This window comes from Ahaetulla prasina, chromosome 7, assembly GCF_028640845.1.
Source record: "Ahaetulla prasina isolate Xishuangbanna chromosome 7, ASM2864084v1, whole genome shotgun sequence".
In the NCBI taxonomy this organism is placed as follows: Eukaryota; Metazoa; Chordata; class Lepidosauria; order Squamata; family Colubridae; genus Ahaetulla; species Ahaetulla prasina.
In genome coordinates, this window is record NC_080545.1 from 60,650,309 (window position 1) to 60,677,846 (window position 27,538).

A 27,538-nucleotide genomic window follows, 5' to 3' on the forward strand; every position below is an offset into this window, starting at 1 on the left:
ATTCCGTTTTTAAACAGGAAAAGAGAAATCTGGGGAAGTCAAGAGCTTTCCCATTGTACTCAGTTTTGGAGCATTGTGCAGATTAATAAGCAGCATTAAATGAAAGCGTCATGAGTAAGAGATGGTCTTTCAAAAGCTACACATTTTTGTAGCAACCTTTCAGTTGTAGCTCAATTTCCAAGGTTGTTACAAAAATCTGCCTAACTTTGATTTCCCAGTAACCTTGAAGTCCAAAGAGAGGAAATGTTCTTGAAGCATATTTACCTACTTCCTGGGCCATTATTTATTATTTAACTTTTAGTAGTACAACTTTTATTCACACAAGTGTTTTGCAAACAGTATATAAAATTATTTTATGCCTAGCCAATTTAATACAAGGAAATGACAGTGAAGAACCCAATTTTGGGTACACCTCTATCTGCTGTTTGTATTGTTCTTTTTAAAAAGTAATTTGTGCCAGGAAGAAATACTATTCAAAACAGTGAAGCCATATATTTTCATGCAACAAGCTACATTAAAATTCCAATGATTTCCAAACAGTTGCTAAACGTAATTTTTATAGTTGAACAGTTTACAACCAGGAGCTCTCAAGGACTACTTCTTCACAACAGACTTTCTTGATCACAAAGGACTGCACTAAAGTTCTCTGCTACGTCATACTGAAGGTTGAAGTACATTTTGTGGGAACGAAGCAAAGGGGTTTTAAGAGGTTAGATCTAATCTCCGGAATATCCTTTCCTGACAAGTTGTTGGACAAATCTTTGGATCGTGCAGAGGCTCTAATATGGCACATTCTAGAAAAATAGTCTATACTGCAGAAATTAGATATATAGAAAGAATAAACAGAAAGAGTGGAGTGAGCTTATCTGATGGTTATATACACTGAAAAATGCTACACTATTTTGCCTCACTGCCTATCTACCAAATAAAACAATAGCATAATTATTTAGCTTTTCTAAAATAATGACTATAGACTTCTTTGAGCTTTCTCTTTGCTAGATCACAATCATGTCTGTCTTACTAATAGCTAGAAAAAGACAAAGAACAGTGCCTTTTGTGTTTTTAGAAATGGATTTGGGGGAGAATGGGCACTATTTTGTTTTTATTTGCTTTTTTATTTCTTCCCAGCAAGTTTTGGGAAATACATATTTGTTAAGAATATATTAAAATACATTTTGTCCTAGTTGCCTGACAACTCTAACTCTAACCCTAGAGAGATACACTGCCTATTACAAATCTATTTATAAATGCTTGTATCAGCTCTAAATTATGTTTGTTCATCTCATTTTGAGAAGCTGCTGCAACATTATTTTGATTGTCTGGAATTGTCATCATCATAGCTATTGGAATCAAACACATATTGTATTAAGCTATAATATGGCTTGGACGTTCAGGCTTAGTGTGAAGCCATCCAATAGTGGCTTTTTCCATAAAGTAGAACAAAGCCATGGCTTGTCACAACATATAAATGCAGTTGCAATGTACCATGGAGTATGCTGTTCGTCCTGTAATTTTAAAATCAACAGACATTTCAGAATTCTTACATCTGGATGTGAGAGAACAATTTTCAAATAAAGTATTTAAAAAAGAAAGAGGAAAAGAAAATCAAGTACTAAATTCAAAGTAGACAGCATTCTGTCTAGTCTCATACTTTTCTTTATTCAGATAAAAGCATTTAAATGTCAGCAAATCTGATAAGGAAGCTGAAATTGTTCTACGCTTATTTTCCTACTTCCTTTTAATTACACCTATAGAGTGCTTTGTGATAAAACATATTTACAAACAGAAAACAGCTCTAATGAGTGTCACAATTGAACTTGTTGTCAAACAGTATAATGCTTGAATAACCTTCCTCAATGTATTAGACTTCAGATGTATTGGACTATACCATTCCTAACAGCCTATCAGTTCTAACCAGAAAAATTAGTTTCCTGCTTGGAAGTTATAAGAAATGCAATACTTTGTCTTCCAGAATTCTATGCATGTGTCCTTTCATCATGTATCCCTAATATATCTAAAGGAAATCAGAATGAATAAATCTGATTTACAAGAAAGAAATGCAATATTATATCAAAACTATCTTTCTTCAACCTGCTCCTTTCCAGCTGTGTTGGATTACTTCATATCCAGTAGCTAACTGGCCAGAATTGATGGAAATTTTATCTAGGGCATGTTATGTTTTATACATCACACATTCAACAATAACTTTCAATTTTAAAAAATCAGATTAAATCTGTTGTACAGGATCTGTTACTCTGAACATCAATAGCTTTACTTTAAAACACCCTAACAGGGACAAAAGTAATGCAAACAAATCCCAAGTCTTTTGTTAGGATAATGCCTCTCTTATGAAAAACTAGATTACCTCCATAGATATCCGTCTGTGTATCCTGTTCCTGAGACAAACACCTGTTGGGGATTGAACTTCATCAGATGATGTTCCAGAAGCTTGGTCACTTTCACCATCTGATCCCATTTTTAGGTTTTCGTGTACGATATCTAAATTGAACAAAAGCAATAATTATTTAACTGATACTTGAGAAAGGACTTTCCATCACCCTCAGTGATAGTTCTCAGGCTTTAATGCAACTCTCTGTCAATAGAGAGCAAACCAGCTTTCCCTCTGTTATTCTTTGGCAGGTGACAAATAGATTTTTATTTAGACAGTTTTTACTAATTCAATTCGTTTCTCTGCTGAGGTATATTTTACAAGTTTTACCTGCAGTTGTTTATGTACTTTTATATATTAATTTTATTTGCTCTTTTATCTGTATTTTATTGTCAGTCACTCAGATTATTTTTGGAAAAACATAATATAAATTCAAACCAAATTACAAATTATTAATACTTTGGAATTATAAAATGTTAGTTCGGTTATAACACTTTCGTCCTACCCTTTAACATTAATTGATAACTGATCTTTCTTTAAATTCATAACTTTTTAAAAAAAGCAATATATACTTTGATACAGCAAGAAAAAAGAGCCGTATTAAATTAAAATAGACATAAAATTATAATCTTCCAAATATTCAAATTTAAAAGAAGGCATTTATTAAGAGATGATAAGAAAGAGAAATTGAACTTAGATAAATATTCGGTGACAGACATCTTCAAATAGTATTGGTTATTTGCCAATAACTACAATATTTGCTACAGTAAATATCAAACTCAAGCTGGTAAAAATGTTCTTCCCTGAACAACAGAAGAAAATTGCAAAAAAATTAACATTTTTCTAATAAGAAGTACCTGGTGTCTTTAATTAGCTGCTATATGAACCTTTTAGATATAACAATGAGTGGAAAATAGATGGCATATTTAGGGGGAGTTTGACAAAAGTTCAGCCATCAGATTTCTAAATTTAGCAATACTAGTTTGCAAACAAGTTTTGCAAAATAATTCAAGTTATACTGTAGAAATATCCAATTACATAGTAATCATTTCACCTCTTCCTACCCTCTGCACCTTTCCTGTTATCATCCCCCAACGCTCTCCTTTCAATACTTCCATTTTAGAGGGAGGACTCTGTGAGTGCTTTGGAACACTACACTGACCTCCAGCAGCCCATAATCTTTATTTCCAGAAAAGGAAAGGTTTTTGGGTCCTGAGAGGGCCAGACACATTCTGTAGAGTAAAAATGGCACATAGCCATAGTAAAGCAACTTCACTTTGAAAAATTTCCTCCTATCCAACCTCCAACCTACACAGAGCGAATTATCATTGGGCATTTTCTACAAACGAGAGTTGTTGCCCATTAATCTCCAATATATATTAGATTAAAATATAAAAAAGTCCCTGCTGGAGGGAGATGAGCGGTTAAGAAATATAAAATACAAATAAATAAATTAAATAATAAAAGACCATTAAAGATTTTTGGTACTTTTTATGTACATCAGTACTACTAGTTACTAATAAATAACATTTCAAAGGACATTAAATTTGAATGAGGTACAATGCAGGTAAAACAAAGTGTAATAAAATAGGATAGACTTGCATATATGACAATATGCATTTTAATAAGATATATAGGAAACACTGAAGAAAATGAATGTTTTGATGTTTTGTTTTCAGAGCTAATGTTCAAGACACCAACATTTTTAATCATTCAGTTTTTAAGTATACAAAAGAGATTTCTGTGACTAATGGTATTTATTTTTACATTACAATTCTGAAGCTTACAATTGATCAGAAGTGACAATTGTCTTCTGAGATAGATTTGCTTTGGTCTACAGAATTGCAAAAAATTAACATTTTTCTAATAAGAAGTACCTGGTGTCTTTAATTAGCTGCTATATGAACCTTTTAGATATAACAATGAGTGGAAAATAGATGGCATATTTAGGGGGAGTTTGACAAAAGTTCAGCCATCAGATTTCTAAATTTAGCAATACTAGTTTGCAAACAAGTTTTGCAAAATAATTCAAGTTATACTGTAGAAATATCCAATTACATAGTAATCATTTCACCTCTTCCTACCCTCTGCACCTTTCCTGTTATCATCCCCCAACGCTCTCCTTTCAATACTTCCATTTTAGAGGGAGGACTCTGTGAGTGCTTTGGAACACTACACTGACCTCCAGCAGCCCATAATCTTTATTTCCAGAAAAGGAAAGGTTTTTGGGTCCTGAGAGGGCCAGACACATTCTGTAGAGTAAAAATGGCACATAGCCATAGTAAAGCAACTTCACTTTGAAAAATTTCCTCCTATCCAACCTCCAACCTACACAGAGCGAATTATCATTGGGCATTTTCTACAAACGAGAGTTGTTGCCCATTAATCTCCAATATATATTAGATTAAAATATAAAAAAGTCCCTGCTGGAGGGAGATGAGCGGTTAAGAAATATAAAATACAAATAAATAAATTAAATAATAAAAGACCATTAAAGATTTTTGGTACTTTTTATGTACATCAGTACTACTAGTTACTAATAAATAACATTTCAAAGGACATTAAATTTGAATGAGGTACAATGCAGGTAAAACAAAGTGTAATAAAATAGGATAGACTTGCATATATGACAATATGCATTTTAATAAGATATATAGGAAACACTGAAGAAAATGAATGTTTTGATGTTTTGTTTTCAGAGCTAATGTTCAAGACACCAACATTTTTAATCATTCAGTTTTTAAGTATACAAAAGAGATTTCTGTGACTAATGGTATTTATTTTTACATTACAATTCTGAAGCTTACAATTGATCAGAAGTGACAATTGTCTTCTGAGATAGATTTGCTTTGGTCTACAGAATTGCAAAAAAAAAATCTTTAATCCCAAATAAGCTTTTATTTACTTGAAAAGCAAAAATGATTTTTTAAATTAACAAAAAGCACTGCACAGTAAAAAATAATTCAAATTAGGCAAAAAACCCTCTTTCTTAAAGCTTATTTAACACAATTGCCTGAATGAATTAAGTTACAGATGCAGGAAATGGGCCAGACCAATTTTTACATCTCTCATCAGATAAAACAATACTCTGTTCACAAGAAATGTTTCTCTGTCACAAGCTTATTGACATAAAAATTACACCTCTGAGAAACCTAATTCAGACAAAGAACAGGCAAGTCTGTCAGTTAATTTTTCTGTAAGGATAGGAAGAAGACCTGATGCACTCATGAATATTTAACCAATATGCCATGGATACAGTAACATAAATCCATATAATTGATTTAGACAACAATATAATTGAAAACGGATGGTTTGCTGATAGATATAGGAAAGAAACTGGATTGGCTATGAGCTTTGGGCAAGCAGATTTTCACAGCTGTCAGTTCAAGCTAATGAGCTCAAGGTACCCTGTATTATCTTTTCTTCCCACTTAGGAAAGCCATTCATAAATGTTTATCATATGAATGGAAAAAGGAACTGAAAATAAGACTGTTGCTGTAGCAATGTCCATATATAAACTTAAGATACCACTAATCTTTATATACTGTGTGCAGTTTGGCTCAACATACTTGCAAAAGGACACATGAAAGTGAAATTAGAGTAGCACTCTTTCAAGCAAATACTAGAAGAAGGAATAGAAGATTGATAAAGGAATAGCTTTTTATATTTAAATGTTTTTTGGCATAAGATGCCGTATTGGGTCCAAGGTCCTGGAGGATGTTGATTTTAATTTATCACCTTTGTGTGACAAAACGGGTAGGGGCTTGCAGGCATTCTTTCCATTGCTCAACTCATATTTTGGAACAGCTTCTCTAAAACAATGATTTATCCCTTCTTTCTTTAAATTATTAAAAAACTGAATTTCATTGGGGAACTGTGAAGGGATGAGTTGAGGCTACTGCTTGATTGTGTAATTATTTGTTAATTTCAGTATCTGTTAATGTGTAATTTTGTAAAACATGTTGATTGTTTATATACTATAGATGTTCATTGTAATTTACTGGGTCAATGTAAACGGCCAAGTGTCATTTTTGATTGTAGAGGGAAAATCTAATAAATGAATAAATAAAAATTATGGTACCCAAGTTCATCGCAAACTGGCCATGAATCACTATTAATTTTGATGTCTGGACAGACTTTACTGAATAAGAATCATACAATAAGCAACAGCTGCTAGGTTGTAACACTGGAGAACTGTCACAGTTTTGTAAGACTGTCTCTACTTGTGAGTTTCTTAAGTACACTGAATGGCTACTGTCCAACAGAAAATGCTGAAAAATGTACCCTTGACCTGAAGCAGCAGGAGAAGAATTAACACCCAGCTGTTGTGGTACTAGACAATGTGGAGTTTGGATTGTTTCCTGGTTTATTTAGTTAGTCAGCAATGTACCATACAATTCTTCTAATATCATAGCCATATTGGAAATCTCTGCTTTACACCATTTGATATGCAATGAACATATCTAATATCTTAATTTGGAGCTGGTAGTGCACAGAACTATTACACTATAGTTATTATAGCATGAAGGTAAGAAAAAAAAAGAACCTATTAATTTAAAGGATATTAAAAACACATATTACCTAATCTGCTCCCATTTCTTGGCATTGCCATAAAAGAACCCAGGCTGCCCCCTATAACGCTGTGTGGTCTTCGTAATGGAGGCTTTTTGAAGGATCCTGTATACTGATGAAGAAATGAGTGCATGCTGTGTGATGTTGGAGGTCTGCCATTCTTCACAATGGGTTCTATGATTTGCCAGCACCAGCCAGTTCATCCCGCACAGAGAAATTCAGCAACATGTGGAAAAAGAAAACAGTAGAATCACGATACAGCCATATTTGGAGCACTCATGTAAATTGTCTAGAAGCAGAATATTAACTTTTTTTGGGGCATAGGTCACATTTCTCAACTATCTTGCCTACCTACTCCCACAGCCATAATGCTTGACAAAGGCATCATGACCAGAGCCTCTTCTCTGATACTGGATCAGTTATAGTGAAAGTCATCTCTAATGGGTTGACTGAGCGAGCGCTAAAAGAACAGGGTTGTTTTGTAAACTTAAAGTACACCCCTATCTTTAATACTAAAAGAAAGCTTTAAGTAATGAGAAAGAAAAGCTCTGATTGGATTTTAGTTACCAAATATATATTGAAGCCATAGCATACACCACCAAATTGACTAAAGTTGGTGCACAGATGCCTGGCAAGATTTCCTAAATTAAATGCCGGAAACTTGTACTGATGAAAATTGTTTCAGAGGACACCAAATGAGAAGAAGTACAAAATGGTCAAGGAAAGGAAAAAGAAGGGGAAATATAATGATATGAAAAAAGATAGGAAGTGCTGTGACAGTGGCTTTCATTTTGTTCTTCATATAATTTCTCATATATCCCCATAACAACTATACTATTTATGGGGGGAAAACATGAAGATATTAGTATTCTGCTTAACAACAGGTAGCATATAATGAATCAAATGTTAATACCACATTTGAACTGTCTTGCATTTGATAGTGTTCCAACACATTATGAAACATAGGAAGTTTGGTGGGGGGTCCTTGGTGCTCTCTGGATTGCTTTCTTGTAGATGTTTCATTACCCAAACTAGGTAACATCATCAGTGCATTGGCACTGTAATACAATTTGGGTAATGAAATGTCAGCAAGAAAACAACTAAGCTCAGAGAGCACCAAGGACCCCTCATTTCAACCCTGAGTTACAAATATTTTCTTCTATCGGTACATATAAAGTTCATAGGAGCATTCAACTACCGTATATACTCGAGTATAAGCCGAGTTTTTCAGCACGTTTTTTGTGCTGAAAAACGTCCCCTCGGCTTATACTCGAGTCTACGTCTTCGGGAACCCCGCACAGGAGGGGGTACCGAACGGACTCCCATGGGAGGGACGGGGAGCGGGCCCGCCGAGGTCTCGCGGGATTTGTCGCCCCCAGGCCGGCCCCCATTCCCGTGTCTGGTGGGCGGACGGCGCAAACTTGGCGGACTGTGCATTGGCGCGGGGAGCCGCCAGCCTTCTCGGCTGAGGGAGGGAGGGTTTCCCCGACCGCGCGAGCTCGCCGCCGCGAGAGCCACCCCAAAGGCCAGAAGAAAAGGTCATTCCATCGGAGTAATGGAGCGAAGGCTCCTTCCTCTCCCGCCTTACCCATGCTGTGCGAGCCCGGCTGGGCTGCAACCCCGCCGCCGCCGCTCCTTCCTCAGCCTCCCGGGGCTCGCGCTCTAGCAGCCGTCAAGCTCAGGCCGGACTCGGCAGCTCCCCATCAGCACTCGCACGGCGCGATTCGGGCAGGAGGAGTCGGGCTCGCTCTGTGGCGGTGGCGCCTCCGCCGCCGCCTCCGCCGCCGCCACGGCCACGGAGCGAGCCCGACTCCTCCTGCCCGAATCGCGCCGTGCGAGTGCTGATGGGGAGCTGCCGAGTCCGGCCTGAGCTTGGCGGCTGCTAGAGCGCGAGCCCCGGGAGGCTGAGGAAGGAGCGGCGGCGGCAGGGTTGCAGCCCAGCCGGGCTCGCACAGCATGGGTAAGGCGGGAGAGGAAGGAGCCTTCGCCCATTACTCGATGGAATGACCTTTTCTTCTGGCCTTTGGGTGGCTCTCGCGACGGCGAAGTTCGCGTCGGGAAACCCTCCTCCTCAGCCGAGAAGGACTGCACCGCCAGGGCTTCCCGCCAATGCATAGCCTGGCGGGAGTTACTGCAGCTCACCCGGCTCCGCCCCAACTGGTGGTGTTGGGGCAGCCGCCCGCTTAGCAAAAGGTCGCCGCCCAAAACTCCTCGCCTTCTCCTGGGAAGGGCTGGATGGCTAGCCGGAAGGGTTGAATAAGCAAGCCAACCTCCTCCCTCCTCCCTCCTCTCCCCGCAAGCGAAAGAGCGTTTTCCCGTTGGAAGAGAGAGAGAGAGAGAAAGGAGGGCGTTCCTCCTTCTTTCATTCTTTCTTCTCCTCCGTGCTTCAGAAGCTGGGCGTGTGTGTGCGCCTGTGTGCTCTAGTCCTGTGCTCTAGTCTCTTCCGGCGCTGGAAGAGAGAGAGAGAGAAAGGAGGGCCGTTCCTCCCTTCTTTCATTCTTTCTTCTCCTCCGTGCTTCAGAAGCTGGGCGTGTGTGTGCGCGCCTGTGTGCTCTAGTCCTGTGCTCTAGTCTCTTCCGGCGCTGGAAGAGAGAGAGAGAGAAAGGAGGGCGTTCCTCCCTTCTTTCATTCTTTCTTCTCCTCCGTGCTTCAGAAGCTGGGCGTGTGTGCGCCTGTGTGCTCTAGTCCTGTGCTCTAGTCTCTTCCGGCGCTGGAAGAGAGAGAGAGAGAAAGGAGGCCGTTCCTCCTTCTTTCATTCTTTCTTCTCCTCCGTGCTTCAGAAGCTGGGCGTGTGTGTGCGCCTGTGTGCTCTAGTCTCTTCCGCGGCGCTGGAAGAGAGAGAGAGAAAGGAGGGCCGTTCCTCCCTTCTTTCATTCTTTCTTCTCCTCCGTGCTTCACCGTGCTGGGCGACCTGGAGCAGCTGCTCTTCAGCCAGATGCTCGTGAGTCAGCCTGCCCCTTCCTTCCCGTGGGGGTCTGCCTTGCTGGTGAAGGTTATTGGGGCTTTTGAGCAAGGGAGGAGGAACGCGAGCACCGCCTTTCGCGCTGGCATTCCGGGATTTCCCTTTGTTTAGAGCTGGGAATCCTCCTTCCCCCTTTTGCACTCCCTCCCTCCCTCCCTCTCTCTCTCTCTCTCTCACACACACACACACACACACACAGACTTCTAAAGTCGATTGGCACAATGCTAAGCAAACACAGCAGTGGGTCAAGGGTGAAGGGCTAGGAACCTGGCAGGTGAAAGGTTGAGCGACATGAAAGGCAAAGACCACAATTGTTTTAAGAAAGAAGCTTTAGCAGGGATGGGGGGATGGGAGGGTGTTTTAAGTTTTGGCAAACAGCCAGGCCAACTGTATTGGAGAAGGTCACACAACTGGCCTTAACATTTTAGCTGCTGTCTTTTTCCTCACTCTTGGGTTTAATGATATTAGAGATCCTTATTGCCCTGCCAAAAAAAAAAGAGCCACCCCAACGTCTATGAAAATTAACCTTCTCTGCCAAGAGACACTGTGCAGGGTATTTTCACTATTGGTGTGCATACAGGCTTAGATTTGTGCTGGGTTCTTAGTGCTTAGAGCACTGACCTTCAGAGGCACCCTGGTCCCTTGGAAGCTAAAGGAGGACTCATTTTCATGCTTGCAGTTGTATTGTCAATTTCTGTGAGACAATGTTGTTGAAGTAACTCACTCACTCATTCATTCATTCATTCATTCCTTGTGTGTCCAATCACACTTAGCCAATAAAAATTCTATTCTATTCTATTCTATTCATTCATTCATTCATTTTATTTTGTCAAATACATATTAAATAATTATATAAATATAAGCATGAATTGAATACATAAAAGGAATACAACTAAAGGGAACATTAGGACAGGGACGGTAGGCACGCTGGTGCTCTTATGCACGCCTTACAGACCTCTTAGGAATGGGGTGAGGTCAATACTAGATAGTCTTTGGTTAAGGCTTTGGGGATTTTGGGAAGAGACCAGAGTCAGGTAGCACATTCCAGGCATTAACAACTCTGTTACTGAAGTCACATTTTCTGCAATCTAGATTGGAGAGGTTCACTTTTAAGTTTGAATCTATTGTGTTCTCGTGTATTGTTGTGGTTGAAGCTGAAGTAGTCATTGATAGGAAGTACATTGTAGCAGATAATTTTATGAGCTATGCTCAGGTCATACCAAAGGCGGCGTAGTTCTAAATTTTCTAAAGCTGGGAATCCTCCTTCCCCCTTTTGCACTTTTATTGTTTTTCGTTCAAATAAATATTCATGTTATTTTACTTGGCTCTATCTTTATTTTTTACATTGACCAGTAGCTGCCTCATTTCCCACCCTCGGCTTATACTCGAGTCAATAGTTTTTCCCAGTTTTTGTGGTAAAATTAGGTGCCTCGGCTTATATTCGGATCGGCTTATACTCGAGTATATACGGTATTTGCAAACCATTGTGAAAATCTTCTGATGGCTACATAATGTTAACAGTGTTTATAAAGGTTCTTCCTATTGCTCAATGACAATCCGTTTGTGTTCATTTAAGCATAATGTTTAGCAACTCATCTTCTTTTCTCTGAAGCAAGCCATAGGGTGGTTTGTCGGGCATCCTATATTTTAAGTGACTCTCATAATAACTTTAGTCAGAATCAGAGTTGAGTTCCAGTGCTCCCAAAACATAATGTTTAGTCAGCATTTTTCATATAAAAACACCTAACAGGAATTGGAAGAATTCCCACTTGTAATCTGAGAATGCATACTTAAAATCAAAAGGCAGAAGGAACAGAAATAGGTATATTTGATAGTCATAGTCATCATCATCATCACTATAATTTCATGATGCTGATACCAGTGTGGTCATGACTGGTATTTTATTCTTTCTGAAGTTTTAGACAATTACAGTCAGGGAATTCTAGATAATTTCCAGATTCGATAATAAGGGATTCACTTTCAGATATGTGGGCATTTCACTGCTCTTATAAGACATGAGAAACAATAATGAGTAAGATGTGAAAGCTTGAAAAAATAGGATAACCAATTTTCTCCCACACACACTTGCTTTATTTTTTCCAGTTCTAAATACCTTTACAAATTTTTCCCTTCTTTGCAAAGGTCTCAAACTATGGTTTGAAACTTCATTTATTTTACAATATTTGTAACACATCCCCATCCTAACAGTCTCTGAACGGAGTACAACAAAATCAATCACAAAAGACAAACACAAAAATAAAAGCTCAATATAAATAAATGAAATATATATATATGAAATATATAGTTATTTATTTTCTGTATATCCTGATATTATTATTTTTATTTATTTTTATAAATAACTTAAATCAGCTAACATACTTAATATTCCTTCATCCTCCTATTTTCCCAACAACAACTGTGTGGGGTGAGCTGGACTGAGAGTGAGTGAGTCAGTGACTGACCCAAGGATCAGCCAGTTTTTCATGCTTGGACCAGAATTTATAATCTCCTGGTTTTTAATCTTACGGCTTAACTAGTAGACCAAACAGCGAAATAATCTAATCTAATCTAATCTAATCTAATCTAATCTAATCTAATCTAATCTAATCTAATCTAATCTAATCTATGAATGCACACTGATTTAACTTGTTTATGAAAAGCCAGCTAGTACAGCCATTTGTATCTCTTGAGAGTGGGCATTTCATAAAATGGGAGCTATCAAGAGAATAGTACTATTCTGGGTCTATGCTCCATATATTTTATTAAGATTGGAGATCTGCACCATTTGATGACGCAGTAGATGGGTTCAATTCTGCCATATATTATTTATGTATCCCACAGACTGCTTTAAAGATTAAAAAAACCTTGACATCATTAAGTCGTGGGCCGTGGTGGCTCAGGCTGTAAGATAGCCTGTTATTAAAACACAGCAGCCTGCAATTACTGCAGGCTCGAATCCCACCAGGCCCAAGGTTGACTCAGCCTTCCATCCTTTATAAGGTAGGTAAAATGAGGACCCAGATTGTTGGGGGGGCAATAAGTTGACTTTGTAAATATACAAATAGAATGAGACTATTGCCTTATACACTGTAAGCCGCCCTGAGTCTTCGGAGAAGGGCGGGATATAAATGTAAATAAATAAATAAATAAATAAATAAAAAGTCAAATGTTAACTTTTCTTTATGTGGCATCATTTCCTTACTCTGTATAGCTTCTTGTGTAATGCCTTGTGATGAATTTTCATATGGGAGCAAGTCACAACTCCCTAAAGGAGGAGAATGTCTACACACAATTTAATCTATCTGGAAAAGAAGCAAAACTTTGTCCATGTGATACATGAGTAGTTACCAGGTAATAACAATTATTTGTAGTGGGGCACTGATCTGTGTTTGCAGTGGGGGACTGATTTGGTAACCCTGCTCTCAATTTATTCATAAGAGAGGAATAAAGGAGGCAGCAGATTTTAGGCAAACAGTATTTTCACTCAATTTATAATGAAGCAGTTGCTTAGGAACAAGATGAGGAAGCATTTTATATAACATGATCATGAATTAAACCCTTTGGCAGTAGAAAGATGTGGAAGCTCTACCGAACTTTCTCCTTGTAGTGCATTGTTATTTGTGAAGTATTATGTATGTCTACTGAATCACTTTCAAAATAAAGGGCAATGATGCCCATAGCAGAACATAGCACTGCAATATGAAATCTATTTTGAGACATACAGGCAAGGTACACTGCAAACAATAAACTGGTCCATAATGGTGCCGTAAGATGAATCCCAAGGGCATTATTTAATGATTATCTGAAACAATTTTAACATGAGTCATATACTGTAATGTGTTTGGTTACTAAAACAACATGTATATTGTAATAATTGTAAATCTCCTTTAATATTGGAATAAACAGAAAGATGCTAATATTAAACTCAATAATAACCAAAAGCTTATTATCATTTGTGAATCATAATCCACAAATCTTATATTATAAATTGTTAGTTTAATCATTTAAACTTTACTGTAACTTGCCACAATCTTATTTTTGTTGCAAAAAAATAAAAATAAAAATAGCATGGCACCCCCTCGGAATCAAGAAGTGTTCAATTTATGTCCAATCATTTAACCACCATTTGAAGTTACAAGAGTACTGAAAAACATGAGTTATAGTCAGATTTTGCAGTTACGACTGTAGTAGTGGCCCCGCAGTCACATTATAAAAATCCAGACACACAGCAACCAGCATGTACGTATGGCTGTTGCAGTGTCCCATGGTCATGTGACTATCATTTAAAACTTCCAGGGGGTTCCATTCAACAAGCAAAGTCAATGGCTGGACCAAAGGACTGACATGGGTGGCAGAGAACGGGAACAAGAACAGGAAATGTGTGTGATGTAAATACACAAAATGCTGTGACTAAAGTAAGTATTCACAGCATTTGTGTGATTATGTTATCCTGTACATATTGTTATTTTGGTATCATTGCTGCAGATGCCAATGGAATTCATTTGAAACAGATTTCAATGAAATGAGTGCTGGTTTACCTTTGCAGCCAGCTAATGTTGTTGTTAGTTGCGAAGTCGTGTCTGACCCATCGCGACCCCATGGACAACATTCCTCCAGGCCTTCCTGTCCTCTACCATTCTCTGGATTCCATTTAAACTCATGCCTACTGCTTCAGTGATTCCATCCAGCCACCTTGTTCTCTGTCGTCCCATTCTTCTTTTGCCCTCAATCTTTCCCTGCATTAGGCTCTTCTCCAGTGAGTCCTTCTTTCTCATTAGGTGGCCAAAGTATTTCAGTTTCATCTTCAGGATCTGGCCTTCTAAAGAGCAGTCAGGGTTGATGTCCTCTAGAACGGACTTGTTTGTTCGCCTTGCAGTCCAAGGGACTCGCAGGAGTCTTCTCCAGCACCAGAGTTCAAAGGCCTCAATTCTTTGGCGCTCAGCCTTTCTTATGGTCCAACCTTCACAGCCATACATTGCAACTGGGAAAACCATAGCTTTGATTATATGCACTTTGGTTGGCAGGGTGATGTCTCTGCTTTTTAGTACGCTGTCTAGATTTGCCATAGCTTTCCTCCCAGGAGCAAGTGTCTTTTAATTTCTTGGCTGCAGTCCCCATCTGCGGTGATCTTGGAGCCCAGGAAAATAAAATCGGTCACTACCTCCATTTCTTCACCATCTATCTGCCAGGAATTGAGAGGGTCGGATGCCATGATTTTAGTTTTCTTAATGTTGAGTTTCAAGCCAACTTTTGCACTCTCCTCCTTCACCCGCATCAAGAGACTCTTTAGTTCCTCTTCGCTTTCTGCCATTAGAGTGGTATCATCTGCATATCTGAGGTTGTTGATATTTCTTCCGGCAATTTTAATTCCAATTTTTGATTCCTCTAACCCCGCCTTTCTCATGATGTGTTCTGCATATAAGTTAAATAGGCAGGGTGATAGTATACAGCCTTGCCGGACTCCTTTCCCAATTTTGAACCAATCAGTGGTTCCGTGTCCAGTTCTCACTGTGGCTTCTTGACCCACATACAGGTTTCTCAAGAGACAAATAAGATGGTCTGGTACTCCCATCTCTCAGCTACTTATATGGTGGTTCAAAACGCAAAACTTATTTTTGTACGTTTCTTGAAGTACATACAACTTGGGGTACTATACTAATTTGGAAAAGACAATTTAGACGATTTTGTCAGTCAGGTGTTCAGTTCCTGTTTCCACACATCTGAAGCACCTTTTCTAAACAGAATGAAGTTTAGAAATTCCACTCTCAAATTATTATCTTTGAAGTGCTAAGAGCATTTTAGATAATGATCACTGAAACAATGCATGTTTGCATTTCTATATATTGCTCCATGTTATAAGTTAGGGTAGAGAGAAGAAAAATGTGTCTATACCTGTTAAACAAAATTAGAATTCCAAATTTCTACTGCAGAATGGAAAACCATTTTGTAATAATTCATATATGAAGTTGAACTTAGTAACTATAGTTTAATTAATGTTTGTTAAATCTGATTATCCTATTCTAAATCTGGATGTTATATGGGAACTCATTGCAATCTCAGGGTACCTATTCTATGCTGGAGCAGGACTGATAACTGTCATATTTACTTGTAGTAGATTGCATTTCAATTGTTTCCTTTTTTCTTTTCTATATATGCTCAGACACCTAATGTTCTCTTTGCTTCTACAATGATTCTTCTAATCTAAGAGATTGTAATTCCCATGTATGCATGGGAATTTAAAAATGGAGTTTGCAACAAGAATCTGTTCTTCAGGACATCACAGTAACAGTTCTATCCATTAACTATAAAATAACTGCCTATTTAATAGCATATGGAAGCTACAAATTATAAGGGAAAAGTGAAATACAAGTAAGGGCTTTTCTACCATGAATGCATGTATGCAAATGTTCTAGTGAAACTGCATGTTCCATCTAGTCCTAAATCAGCAGAAGCAGATATAATCTCTATAGAGTATATGTTTAAACATCACATCCTGAAGGGAGGCATGGTGGCTCATGGCTTAATGATGCTGGAAATGGTTTTTGCTCCAGCAGTTCAAGCCCTACCATCACATAGTGGGGTGAGTGCCCATCACTCATCTCAGCTTCTGCCCACCTAACAATTTGAAAGGATTTTCTTTGTAAGTAGATAAATAGATACCACTTCGGTGGGGGAGACGAGCTGGTGCTTCATGCAGGTGGTCAGATTCCTACTAACTCTGAACCTTCCCAATTTTGACACCCATTTGTGAGGCAGCTCCGGTGGAGAGAGGAAGGCCTTGAATAATGCTACAGGAAAAGCTGCTCATCTTTCTTTCTGTTGCAAAGCTAGCTCTCCCTCCTGTGGTGCACCTTGGGAAGAGTGCGAGTGTGACAACAGACCTAGTAAATTGGCAGCCAAGCTACTACTCTGCATTAACATTGTAATCTCCTGGCTAATGTAACAACGTCATACGCCAGTAAGTATAATAATAATCATCACATCCTGAACACTTATTTTTAACTATTTTTTTAGTCTTTTTATTATTGTTTTTGGATTCCCTCTTTTCTTGCAAAACTATCTAGTTCAGAAATACTTTTAGGTTTTCTTAATATGCATTAATACGCTTCATATTTGAGCTCTGATAGTTTTTCAGCAGTATTTAACTTTGAGGAGTGTGAAGGGCAAGCCAGCATTTTTTAGTTTTCTTTCTTGTACTGTAAATACTTCATGACTGAATTAGAGGTATCTTTCAAGCTGTTCTCTTACTAAAATATCTAACTTCCTTTCAGCTTCCATTTCTGAAGAAGATTAGCTCGTGAAGACTGTGTTTTTAGAGGAATTCCTGTCCAGTTACAGGAAAAATTGTTATTTCTGACAAAGGAGGTATTAGAAAGCACCAACCAAAAGGGTTTCTACATTTTGCATCTGTCATAATCACTGTTTTCTTCTCTTAAATTTACAGATAACTGCACATAGATGCTAAGTATGCATTTCAAGGAAGAAGTCATGTAAATTTGTACTACTCAAGAGTTGCATCATTTTCTATTCATTTAGGAATTAATTGAAACATGTAACTTGACCAAGGATATTTAAACTTTCTGTCAGGGTTCCAAGGAACACCCCCCAACATATAATTGAAAAAAATATAGAGGGATCTCTGCCTCTCTTAGTTGAGCTTTCTCCCCAACATCAGCATGGCAGAGTTACTTATAAATCTTTAACCTTGAAATAGGTAGGAAAGGAGAAAAGAGGAAATGTGTATTTTGGAAGCTTTGCAGCCAGCAACAATCAGAGACAGCAACTAAATAAAAGAATATATTTTTCCTTCACAGAAACTGAATAGCCCAAAGGAAAAAGAAGAGGCACAGCACAGCAAAGCAAAACACAGCAAGGCACAGCAAAGCACAATGTGGGAAGGCGCAGTGCCCATTAATAAAGAAGAAAAAGGTATAAGAAATCCTAGAGAGAGAGGAATTAAAGACAGACCAATGTCTCCAAGGGGAAAACACTGCTCTATGGGCACTAAAAATATAGAAATAATAGTAATTGTATAACAGCAATAGTGAAAGATAAGAGTATGGGATGAAATAAAGTCATAGAAAGCACTCGCATATACTGTAGACTTGTGTATTTCTTTTTTATATGTTGAGTTTTTTCCCCAAGATCTCCCTAATCCCCCCCCCCCACTTTCTCTGTCTCTGTGTATGTTCTCTGTTTTAATCCCAGCCTTTCCATAATGGCTGGCAAACAGCCACTTACATATAAATGAATTGTGACCACTACTAAGGGAAATGATTTCCATGAACTTTAGAGAATAATGAGAAGCAAATTTTTACTGTACAGTTATATTACTGTTATATGTGGAAGAGCTGCCTGGAGTGCCCAGCCAGTCATATAGCAACTGCTTGGAGAAATGAGCTCCCTTCCTCAGATTGCTCTTGACTCTTGCAATTTACCTTTGCCTTCTTTTCAGGGCAGGCTGGCACATTTCCAAGCTGTAGCAACTGCTAAGTCCGCTTTCTAAGAATAACTGTGCAGCTTATCTGGAGACCAGAGCACTATGTAGCATATCACCCTGTTATTTCATTTAATTAAAGTCAAACAAAAATGGCATAGATGAGAAAGCAACCTTGGTAGTTGCCAAGGGAAATTACAATTGAGATACACTGCCTATCTCAAAACAGGGATGTAATAGCCTCCAGAGCTCTCTATTGTCATTCAATAGATACCTAAAAAGAGATTAATTTTATACAAATCTATCAATGATCCTCCTTTCATCTCTGGTTTCCTCTAGGCTAGCAAAGCTGGCTGGGGAATTCTGGGAGTTGAAGTCCTCCAGGTTTAAAGTTGCTAAGGTTGGAGACCCCTGCTCTGGCAAACAAAGACAATGGGGAAGCCAGCTTCACTTAACTGTGTTACTAACTTAACAACTGCAGTGATTCACAACAACTGCGGCAAGAAAGGTCGTAAAATGGGGCAAAATTCACTTAAATGCCTTACTCAGCAACAGAAATTTTCAGCTCAATTGTGGTTGTAAGTTGACGACTACCTGTACATCAGCTTTCCTTTTTAAAAAGAATTTTGACTGAAATTTTAAAAAATATAATGGCAATCCAAACTACATTCTGAAAAAATTACTGGTAAAAAATAAAATAGAATAGAAAGTAAAAGAAAAGCAAAAAAGAGAAAAAAGGAAGAGGACAACGAAGAAGAAAAAATAAGAAAAAGAGAAAATAAATATTTAAAGCAATCACTTCTAATCTTCATCACAAGTACAAACTTAGTGATTCTTCACCCCATAAGATTCAATGCAAGTATCTCTTTGGAATACAAAATGGGTGGCATATAAATTTAATAAATAGATAAATCTCCTATTCCCATAACCCATCCCTTATCCATAAATCATTAACATTTCATTTCTGGTGTCAGTAAAAGTCTATAAAAGGTTTCCAGAGTTTTATAGAAATATGTCTTATTTTAATTTTGGTCAAATAAATTTGTACTTTTCCTTTGCGCGTCTAACAGTCTTGTGATTTCTTTAACATCTTTTGGAAATAACCTATCCATAGCAGAAGACATCTTTGCTGACATTGTAGCTGCTAGTGTTTGTCCCAATTCAACTATCTCCTGGTGTATTTCAAACGTCATATTATTTTCTGTTCTTTTATCCCAATGCTGATCGAAGACAAAATGCAGCCTTTTAATTTTTCTGGTTCCTTCTAAGTCTCGAATCTTTAGTAATAAAATCCTTCTGTTATAACTTCAGGTAGACTAAAAATTTTGTTCCTGTTAATGTGCTATTTATATAATTATTTTCAAAATCTCATAGGAAAAGTCCTAATAGTCCAACTTCATCTATTCTCTTAATTTGTTTATACTTTCTTGAATTAAAGTCTTATTTAGCTATTTTATTTAGCTATTTTGCTATTCTTTTTTAAACTCAGTTATTTTTTTAAAATTCTGAAATGAAGATAAACCTACCAGTTTTACCAAATTTGCAGTGTACACAATTCACCAGTTGCTTTGCAAATTTGTTATTTTGAAGAACCCTACTAGAAGTGTCCTTAAAAAGGTTCTGCTGTGGTTGAGACTATGTTGGCTTCCCTTCATTTCCTGGCACCCAAACCCTTGGGAAATCGCTATGGTGTGCTCTCCTCATGAGAAGCAGCCATCTAAAAGGAGTCTTTTTATCTGCAGAAATTCTGTGGGACCAGACTACTTGCTGGTCCTTCAGTCATGGCCATAATCTTGTCTCTGCCCATTCAGAGATACGTTAGCTCACCATTCATCACCTGGAAATCCAGTACTACACCATTTTTCAAAGATTGCATGAGAAATCAAGCCTTCAATCTGAAACTCTTTTAGATTTACAAGGAACCGAATCTGAGAGACTGTATATGCAAAATATGATCTTTCTGCCTGAAATACATATTTCAACAAATTATTTAAACCAAGGAAAAATATACTGTACCAGCAGTAATATGCCGAGTCAGCTTCTACCAATTCATGGAAGCTGATTGTTAAATTTCTTGGATTTTTGCAAGCTGAATGAATCACAATACCCAGCAATGATAGGAATGGAGCTGGCAAAGCTGATTATCATATGTTTACTAGCATACCACTGTATACCAGTGAAAGAAAGATGCACAACTTCTTTGCATTACCCATAATATATGTTTAGTGCAGAATCTTTATTTCAGCAAAGAAATTCTGAACATCTTAAGTATTTGTAGTTCTTATAGATTTGTGTCATCTTACTAGATGGAATATATTTTTCAACCTATACAATTCCATCTGTTAAAGTACATAAATATCAACTTTTTATTCAGCAATACTAAACATCTAGCAGACTGCAAACATAGCTTTCACTTTTAAACAAAACTGCTCCACAACTGAAATTTCAAATAGCTGCAAAACACTGAAAATAAAATGCAATATGAAACAGAGCTTTAGCACTCAATAGCTGAGTATATCTGCTGGGCTGTAAAAATATGGATGTAGCAATGATACTAATAGAAATGGAGTGATGCAAGATTTTTGCAACCCAATTTACAATTCAATATTTGTTAAATAAACATAACTGCAATTTGGTAGCATTCAATTAAAATATGTTCTTCAGTAATAATATATTGAACAAAACGCATTAGAAATATTTTATGAAAAGAAAATATAGTTATCCAATCTAAAATGAATGGCTACACTAATTCCAAACTCATAATTCACCTTGTTAAGGTAATTATTATCAATAATAGCATGTTCATTTTCCTAAGTACTTTACAAAAATAATAAATATGGTGCATGTACTTACCGTTATCTTTGTTGCTGTTCTCTTCAATTGTCATTTGTTCAGCTAGTTCAGAAAGTGACTCATCAATAGTCTGACTCCCACGCAGTGTTAAAGAAAGTCTTCTCTTAAACTTTTTCATTCTACCAGGTATAAGCCTGGCTTGAGAAAGCCTATTTAGGAAAAACAACAACAGTGCAAACTGTATTTATCTGAGTTTAAATGAATTATTATCTAAATTTATATGACACCTGACTATCAGCAATTCATTGTAGCTGAAAGAAAATTATTTCCATAATCAGGAAAAATATATTTATTGTTGCTTTTATCTATTAATACGTATTTTATAATTAAAAACCAGGTTAATGGGACAGCTAAGAGCTGGAATAAAGAATTTAGAAATACCAGTTGTATTGAAATTCTACCTCTATTAAAGGAACTAAAGAAACAACAATAATTGCTTAATAAAGATAAATCTCTACAATTGTTAATGTATTTGCAAATAACTGGAAAAGTAAAAAGTAACATCAAAAAAGGAGGATATACCCTTAGAAAGATAACAGAATTTGAAATTCTTATACGGAATTGACAATTTACTAGGATTTATTTAAAATTGATATTTAAATATGATATGAAGACTGGACGAATTGAAAATTGCATGATAAAATGGAAGCAAAACTATGGGAAAAAATCAATACAATTTACACCAAGCTACAATTTGAAGGAAAATTAGTACAAAATATTTTACACATGCTATAACTGTCCATGATTGCCAAGATGAACAAAGGACACCACAATAAATACTAGAAATGCCACAATAAAAGAATATTGACTCAAAGAAATATACAAAACCTATAGAAAATTCTGAAAATAAGATTTAAATTAAAACTACACACATTTTTATAATCACAGAAAATGTAAACAAAAAGCTTCATAATTTATTAAGATATATGTGATAGTGCCAAGAATTAGTCTGGTACAACATCGGAAAAGAGAAACCATATAAGAATGGGAGACTAAGAGAATTTGCAGCAATGAAATATTCACTATACATCTTCACAGCAAAATGATGGGGTGAACATTTAGGAATAGATGCTCTTTTTATTTCAAGTGATAACAGCATTGGTAGCATATAAAAGCACACCTTTTACACAAAATAAAATAATTGTTACTGATAAAGCATTTATTAATCTGACAAAAATACATCCATTGCAGTAGATTCTCATTATAAATTAAAAGTGAAGGCTTTGGGGGAAAAAACAAAAGAGCCCAAAAATATATTTTGAATGTATATTCATATAACATTTTGTATGTATGTATGCATGGATGGATGGATGCATGTACGGTATGTATGCATACATGTAGCCATACCTATACTAGGCCCTATCCATTATTCAACTCTATAAGATCCCCTCCCCCCATGTGAACTGCTTAAACTACCTTTGGGAGAAAACATTCATAGCAAGGTGAAGTGACTCTTTGTGGTGGTAGAAAGGAGAATCAGACAGAAACCAAGTGGCCCAGTAAACCACAACATTCATATTTACTAGCCATATCTCAAAAATAATATACAATAGCTACCATGCTGACTTAATACGTAGAAGAATGTTGCTAGATTTCCAGAGAAAATAGCAATTTCTGTTTATTCCACAGTATAAACGATGTAGTTGCCTGTTGAGCAATCCAGTTTGGTCTAATAGTTAAGGTGCTGGGCTATGAATGAGGAACTAAATTCTAATCGTGACTTAGGTCTGGAAGTCAGCTGGGTGACTTTCAGTAGTCACTCCCTCTCAGCTCTAGAAAGAAATGACAACTACTGCTGAAAATGTCAAGAAAATTGCAAGGACTTGTCCAGGTAATTCTCAGGAGTAAAAAACTGCTTCCAAGTTTGAGTCATTGACCTAATTAAAACCTGTCTGATTCAAGCTTCCAATAGGAGACAGCTGTCCCTTCCCTGCAGTGCCCTGCTTAAGAGAGATAGATCAGATAGAGAATGAGGGAGACAAAAGTAAAATTTCAGAAAAAAATACAAAAAGGATGGCTGGAAAGAATGGATATCCCAATTCACTTTTTTCTCTGCCCTTTGCCACTGTTTACTTCAGTATCCCCTCAAAGGAATGTATTTTTGCTCAAACTTTTATAAAATCCTTATTGTTTGCTATCATCACCTCAAACTAAAGAAGCAAGAGCTGTACATTAGTGCTAAAGCCCAAAGAAAATACTAATCTTCTAAAAATGTCAAAATTTAGTTCACTACTTAAATCTGCGTAATATACAGTTCCACTGAACTTATTGCTTTTATTGTTATCCACAATCTCTCCCCAAGCATAGCTTTGTACGTAGCTTTCTTAAATACATTTTGCTTTATAGAAACACCATGAAACACGAATGACAGACACAAGTGGATATTATGTAGATTATTATATGGTATGCCTCAATGGATTCCTTTTTGGTGGACCATGCAATTTTTTGTTCTAAAAGAGACTTCTTTTACATCCCTTTCCATTTCCCGGCCAACTTCCACCTCAAAATGCTAGCAGAAACAAAAAGCAAGCCCACACACAATTTTTATGGATTGTAGCCTGAGCTGCATTTAATCATCAATCTGTAAGAGGGTATGAGTCAGTGTGCACTTCTAGAAAAGTACTCAGTTTTTACATGGCTTCCAATTTCTTTCACTAGCTCTCAAAAGTTAACAGCAGAGTCAAAAGTCATTCTTAGCTATCAAAACTTCTATCAGAAGGCAGTTGTTTGTTAAATTTGAAAACATCCACAGCTACTCTTCTATTTTCAGAAAGGTAAGTACAAGAATTTCAAAAAGGAAAGGCAGCAACTTCCACAAAGAATGAGATATAATTTGATTTTTCTATCTTTCATGATGTAAAAATCATACTTTAACTAACCTTCTGACTACAGAATTTAGTTTTCAAATGCTACTAAAAATGATTAGAATTTTTAAAAAATCATATTAGAAATAATCAAAAGTAGATGCTATCAATAAAGTTCATTCTTATTCAAAAACTCTGCATCAAATAACACACTTTTCTTACCACTGGTTCTATGTCTTCCATACTAAAATATCTGTAATTTTTACACCAATCAAAAAATCAAAAAGATAAATGGAAAATCTTAAAAATTCCTGAATGACACTCAAATTTCTGATATTTAAATATCAACAGTAGATAATCAATATAGAGGTTCTTGAAAGGATAATAAAATTAAGGCTAGTAGAGTCCTATAATGAATGAGAAAAGAATAACCAAATCAATAATTGAATGCCTGTGTAATTTGTCAAGAAATGGCTGGCATCAGCAATGGAACTCTGGAAAAAACTTTATAGACAAAGATTTCTGATGATGTCACAGTTCCAATGGAGTATGGGAACTGTTCTCAATAAAAAATGATTTTTAACAGCTTACTGATGAATTATTCTTTTGGACTCATAAGAAATGATTGGAATGAATTTCCAATTTTCACAAATACAGATTATGGAATGATCCTTTTTCTTCTTCTGCGCATGCGCGAGTATGGCGGTGTCTTGAGTTTCGTGGAGACAGTGGGTCGGGTTTCCTGAGCCGGGAAGCCACGTGGGGCCGACCGCCGAGCTGCCGAAGCCCTCCGCCTCATATTCTATCTTTCCGGCGGCCGATGGAGAGGTTTTGGACCTCGTCGGTTCCTTGGCCGCCGAGAACGAGGGTGGAGTCCTGACTGTGCAGCGGATGGCGGCGGCCATTTTGGGGGGTGCGGAACGGCGCTCCCTGAAGACGGCCTGCCGGATTGCTGCTTCTTGCTGCGAAAGACATCGGCGGCTGGAACTTTTAGCCGTATTTAACATCATCGGCTTGGACATCGGCCCGGACATCGGCTTGGACATCGGTTAGGACATCGGCGGCCCTGATGGTTCTGGCACGTGGTAAATCACTAACTCACCGCGAATGACATCGGCGGGATTACCAACTATTATTTATGAATGACATCGGTGGCCTTTCTTCTGCCACGTCTGGCATTAAGGCCTGGATTGTGGCAGACTTTGGCAGACGGAATTTTACCGCTATATTTGGCATCGGTGGCATTGCGGACATAATTTTCATCAGTCTGAGGTATTTGAACTCCGAATCCCGGTCGTTCCATTGGCCTGGTTTTTATTATGATCAGGCTTGCTTTAGATGGTGATTTCCCTGCAGCGGCGTACCGGACCGCTAATTTCATCAGTCTGTGACCTGGAGCACCAGGTGCAAAAGGCCTTCCAGGTAGCATTGTATATCCTGTCTGTGGATTGCCTTCTAGAGGTTTGTATGGTTTGGATGACCCTGGCAGAAAAATTTTCCCACCTCAGGGCCCTCCACTCAAGCTCAAGGCAATCAGATGGAGCCACTGAGGCTCTGGATGGACCAAGGCCCCCTGGCTGAGGGAGGGTCTGTTCTGAGGTATCCTCCAGGGTCATGCCACAGACAGATTGACCAGGTCGGCAAACCATGGTATCCTGGGCCAATGAGGAGTTAGTAGCACTACCTCCGCCTTTTCCGTCAGAACTTTCCTGATTACTCCAGGAAGCAGAGGAAGGGCTGGGAAGACGTTCAAGAGTCCCCGACACCATGGACTGTGGAGGCCATCGATCCCCTCCACACCCCATGACTTGAATCTGCTAAAGAACCTCAGCAGGTGGGTGTTGTCTGGGGATGCAAACAGATCCAGGACTGGAGCACCATAGCAATCTGACAGTATCTAAAACAGTGAGGGGTGCAGGTGCCATTCTGAGTGGTCCACTGTCACCCTGCTGAGGCAGTCTGCCTGCACATTCTGTGTCCCAGAAATGTGCTCTGCCCTTAAGGACTGAAGGTGCCTCTCCACCCAGAGGCCCAGATGTTCTACCTCTGTCATGAAGGACCTGGAATGAGTCCCCCCCCCTTGTTGATTGATGTGGGCTTTGGCTGTCATGTTATCTGTTAAGACCAGAATGTGTCATCAACTATGGTGTCCTTGAAGCTTCTGAGGGCCAGATGAACCGCCCTGAGCTCCAGCCAATTGATCTTTTGGCTCAGGTCTGCCTGGTTCCACCAGTCCTGGGCTATCAATTATTGGGAGTGGGCCCCCAGCTGTAGAGGTTGGCGTCCTTCATGATGGTCATACTGTGGGGCTCCTTGAACAGGCATCCCTTGGTGATAACCTGGGACGTCCAACACCGAAAAGGCTGCAGCACTTTTGAGGGACCCTTACCCTGATCTGTGAGTTGCTCCTGCTGGATCTTTGATAGGGCAAGAGGAACCACTGCAGCGTCCTGGTGTGCAGTTGTGCCCACAGAATGATGGAAATGCACAACATCATTTTGCCCAGGAGCTGAGACAGGTGTGCCAGAGGTACTGTGCCCTTGGACTGATTTGCCTTGCCAATTGTTGCAAGCTGTTTTGCCTCTCTGGTGAGAGAAAGTCCATGCATACGGATGTGTCTATTATGGCTCCCAAATGGAGCAATCTGGTGGTTGGTGAAAAATGACTTTTCTTGGTGTTGATCAAAAGGCCATGATACTGTAGTACCTGTGTAGTGGTCTGTAGGTCCGCCTCTGCTTGAGCTCCAGTTGAAGACTGGATCAGAATGCTGTCCAGGAGGTAACACTGGACTCTGATTGGTATCAATCGATGGTGGGCCGCCAAAGCTGCCAGTAGCTTTGTGAAGGCCCTCGGCACTGACGAAAGGCCGAATGGCATGGCCTCGTACTGGTAGTGCCTGCCTGCATATGAAAAACGAAGAAACTGCCTGTGGGCAGCCTTGATTGGTATATTGAGATATGCCTCTGTCAAATCTATGGAGGTGAGAAAGTTGCCCTCTCGTATACTCCCCAGTATCGACTGGAGTGACAGCAACTTGAAGCGCTTGTATTCCAAAAACTTGTTCAGACACTTCAGACCTAAAATTGCTCTCCACTCCCTGGAGCTCTTCTGGATTACTACTATTGAGTAAAATCCCTGTCCCTGCTATTCCAGAGGGACAGGCTGAAATGCCTGGATGTCCAGCAGGTGCTGGATTAGGGGGATGGCCCTGCAGTCATTTTGAGCGACGATAAGGACGACTTCCTGCTCCACGAAAGGGTCGCTTGCTCTGAAAGGGTTGGCGACTCTGAAACTCTGACCTATCTGGTTGTCTGTCCTGCCTGCCAAAGTATGGTCTCTAGAACTGGTGGTAATCGAGTCCCGTGTCTGAGGCTCAAAAGGTCTGCCTCCTAAAATATGGTGAGGGGAGCTGGTTGCCCCTCCTTTAAAGGTAATGCATGGTCTTGCCCTTGGTCTCAACAAGGATAGGTTCCAGGACATCCCTGAATAATTTGTTGCCCGTGAACGGGGCTGAAGCCAAC

General features: G+C 38.5%; 1 protein-coding gene across 3 annotated transcripts in view; it reads right to left on the bottom strand.

Annotated features, from left to right (window-relative positions):
* Positions 1–27,538, bottom strand: part of CDK17 (cyclin dependent kinase 17) — an 87,343-nt gene that overhangs the window by 31,358 nt on the left and 28,447 nt on the right. For all 3 annotated transcript variants that reach the window (XM_058191926.1, XM_058191929.1, XM_058191928.1), the window contains 3 exons: positions 21,214–21,362; positions 6,971–7,135; positions 2,366–2,499 (listed from right to left, as the gene is read on the bottom strand). In XM_058191926.1, the coding sequence (XP_058047909.1) occupies positions 2,366–2,499; positions 6,971–7,135; positions 21,214–21,331 (417 nt within the window). In that variant the 5' untranslated portion in view covers positions 21,332–21,362. The remainder of the gene's footprint in view (positions 1–2,365; positions 2,500–6,970; positions 7,136–21,213; positions 21,363–27,538) is intronic.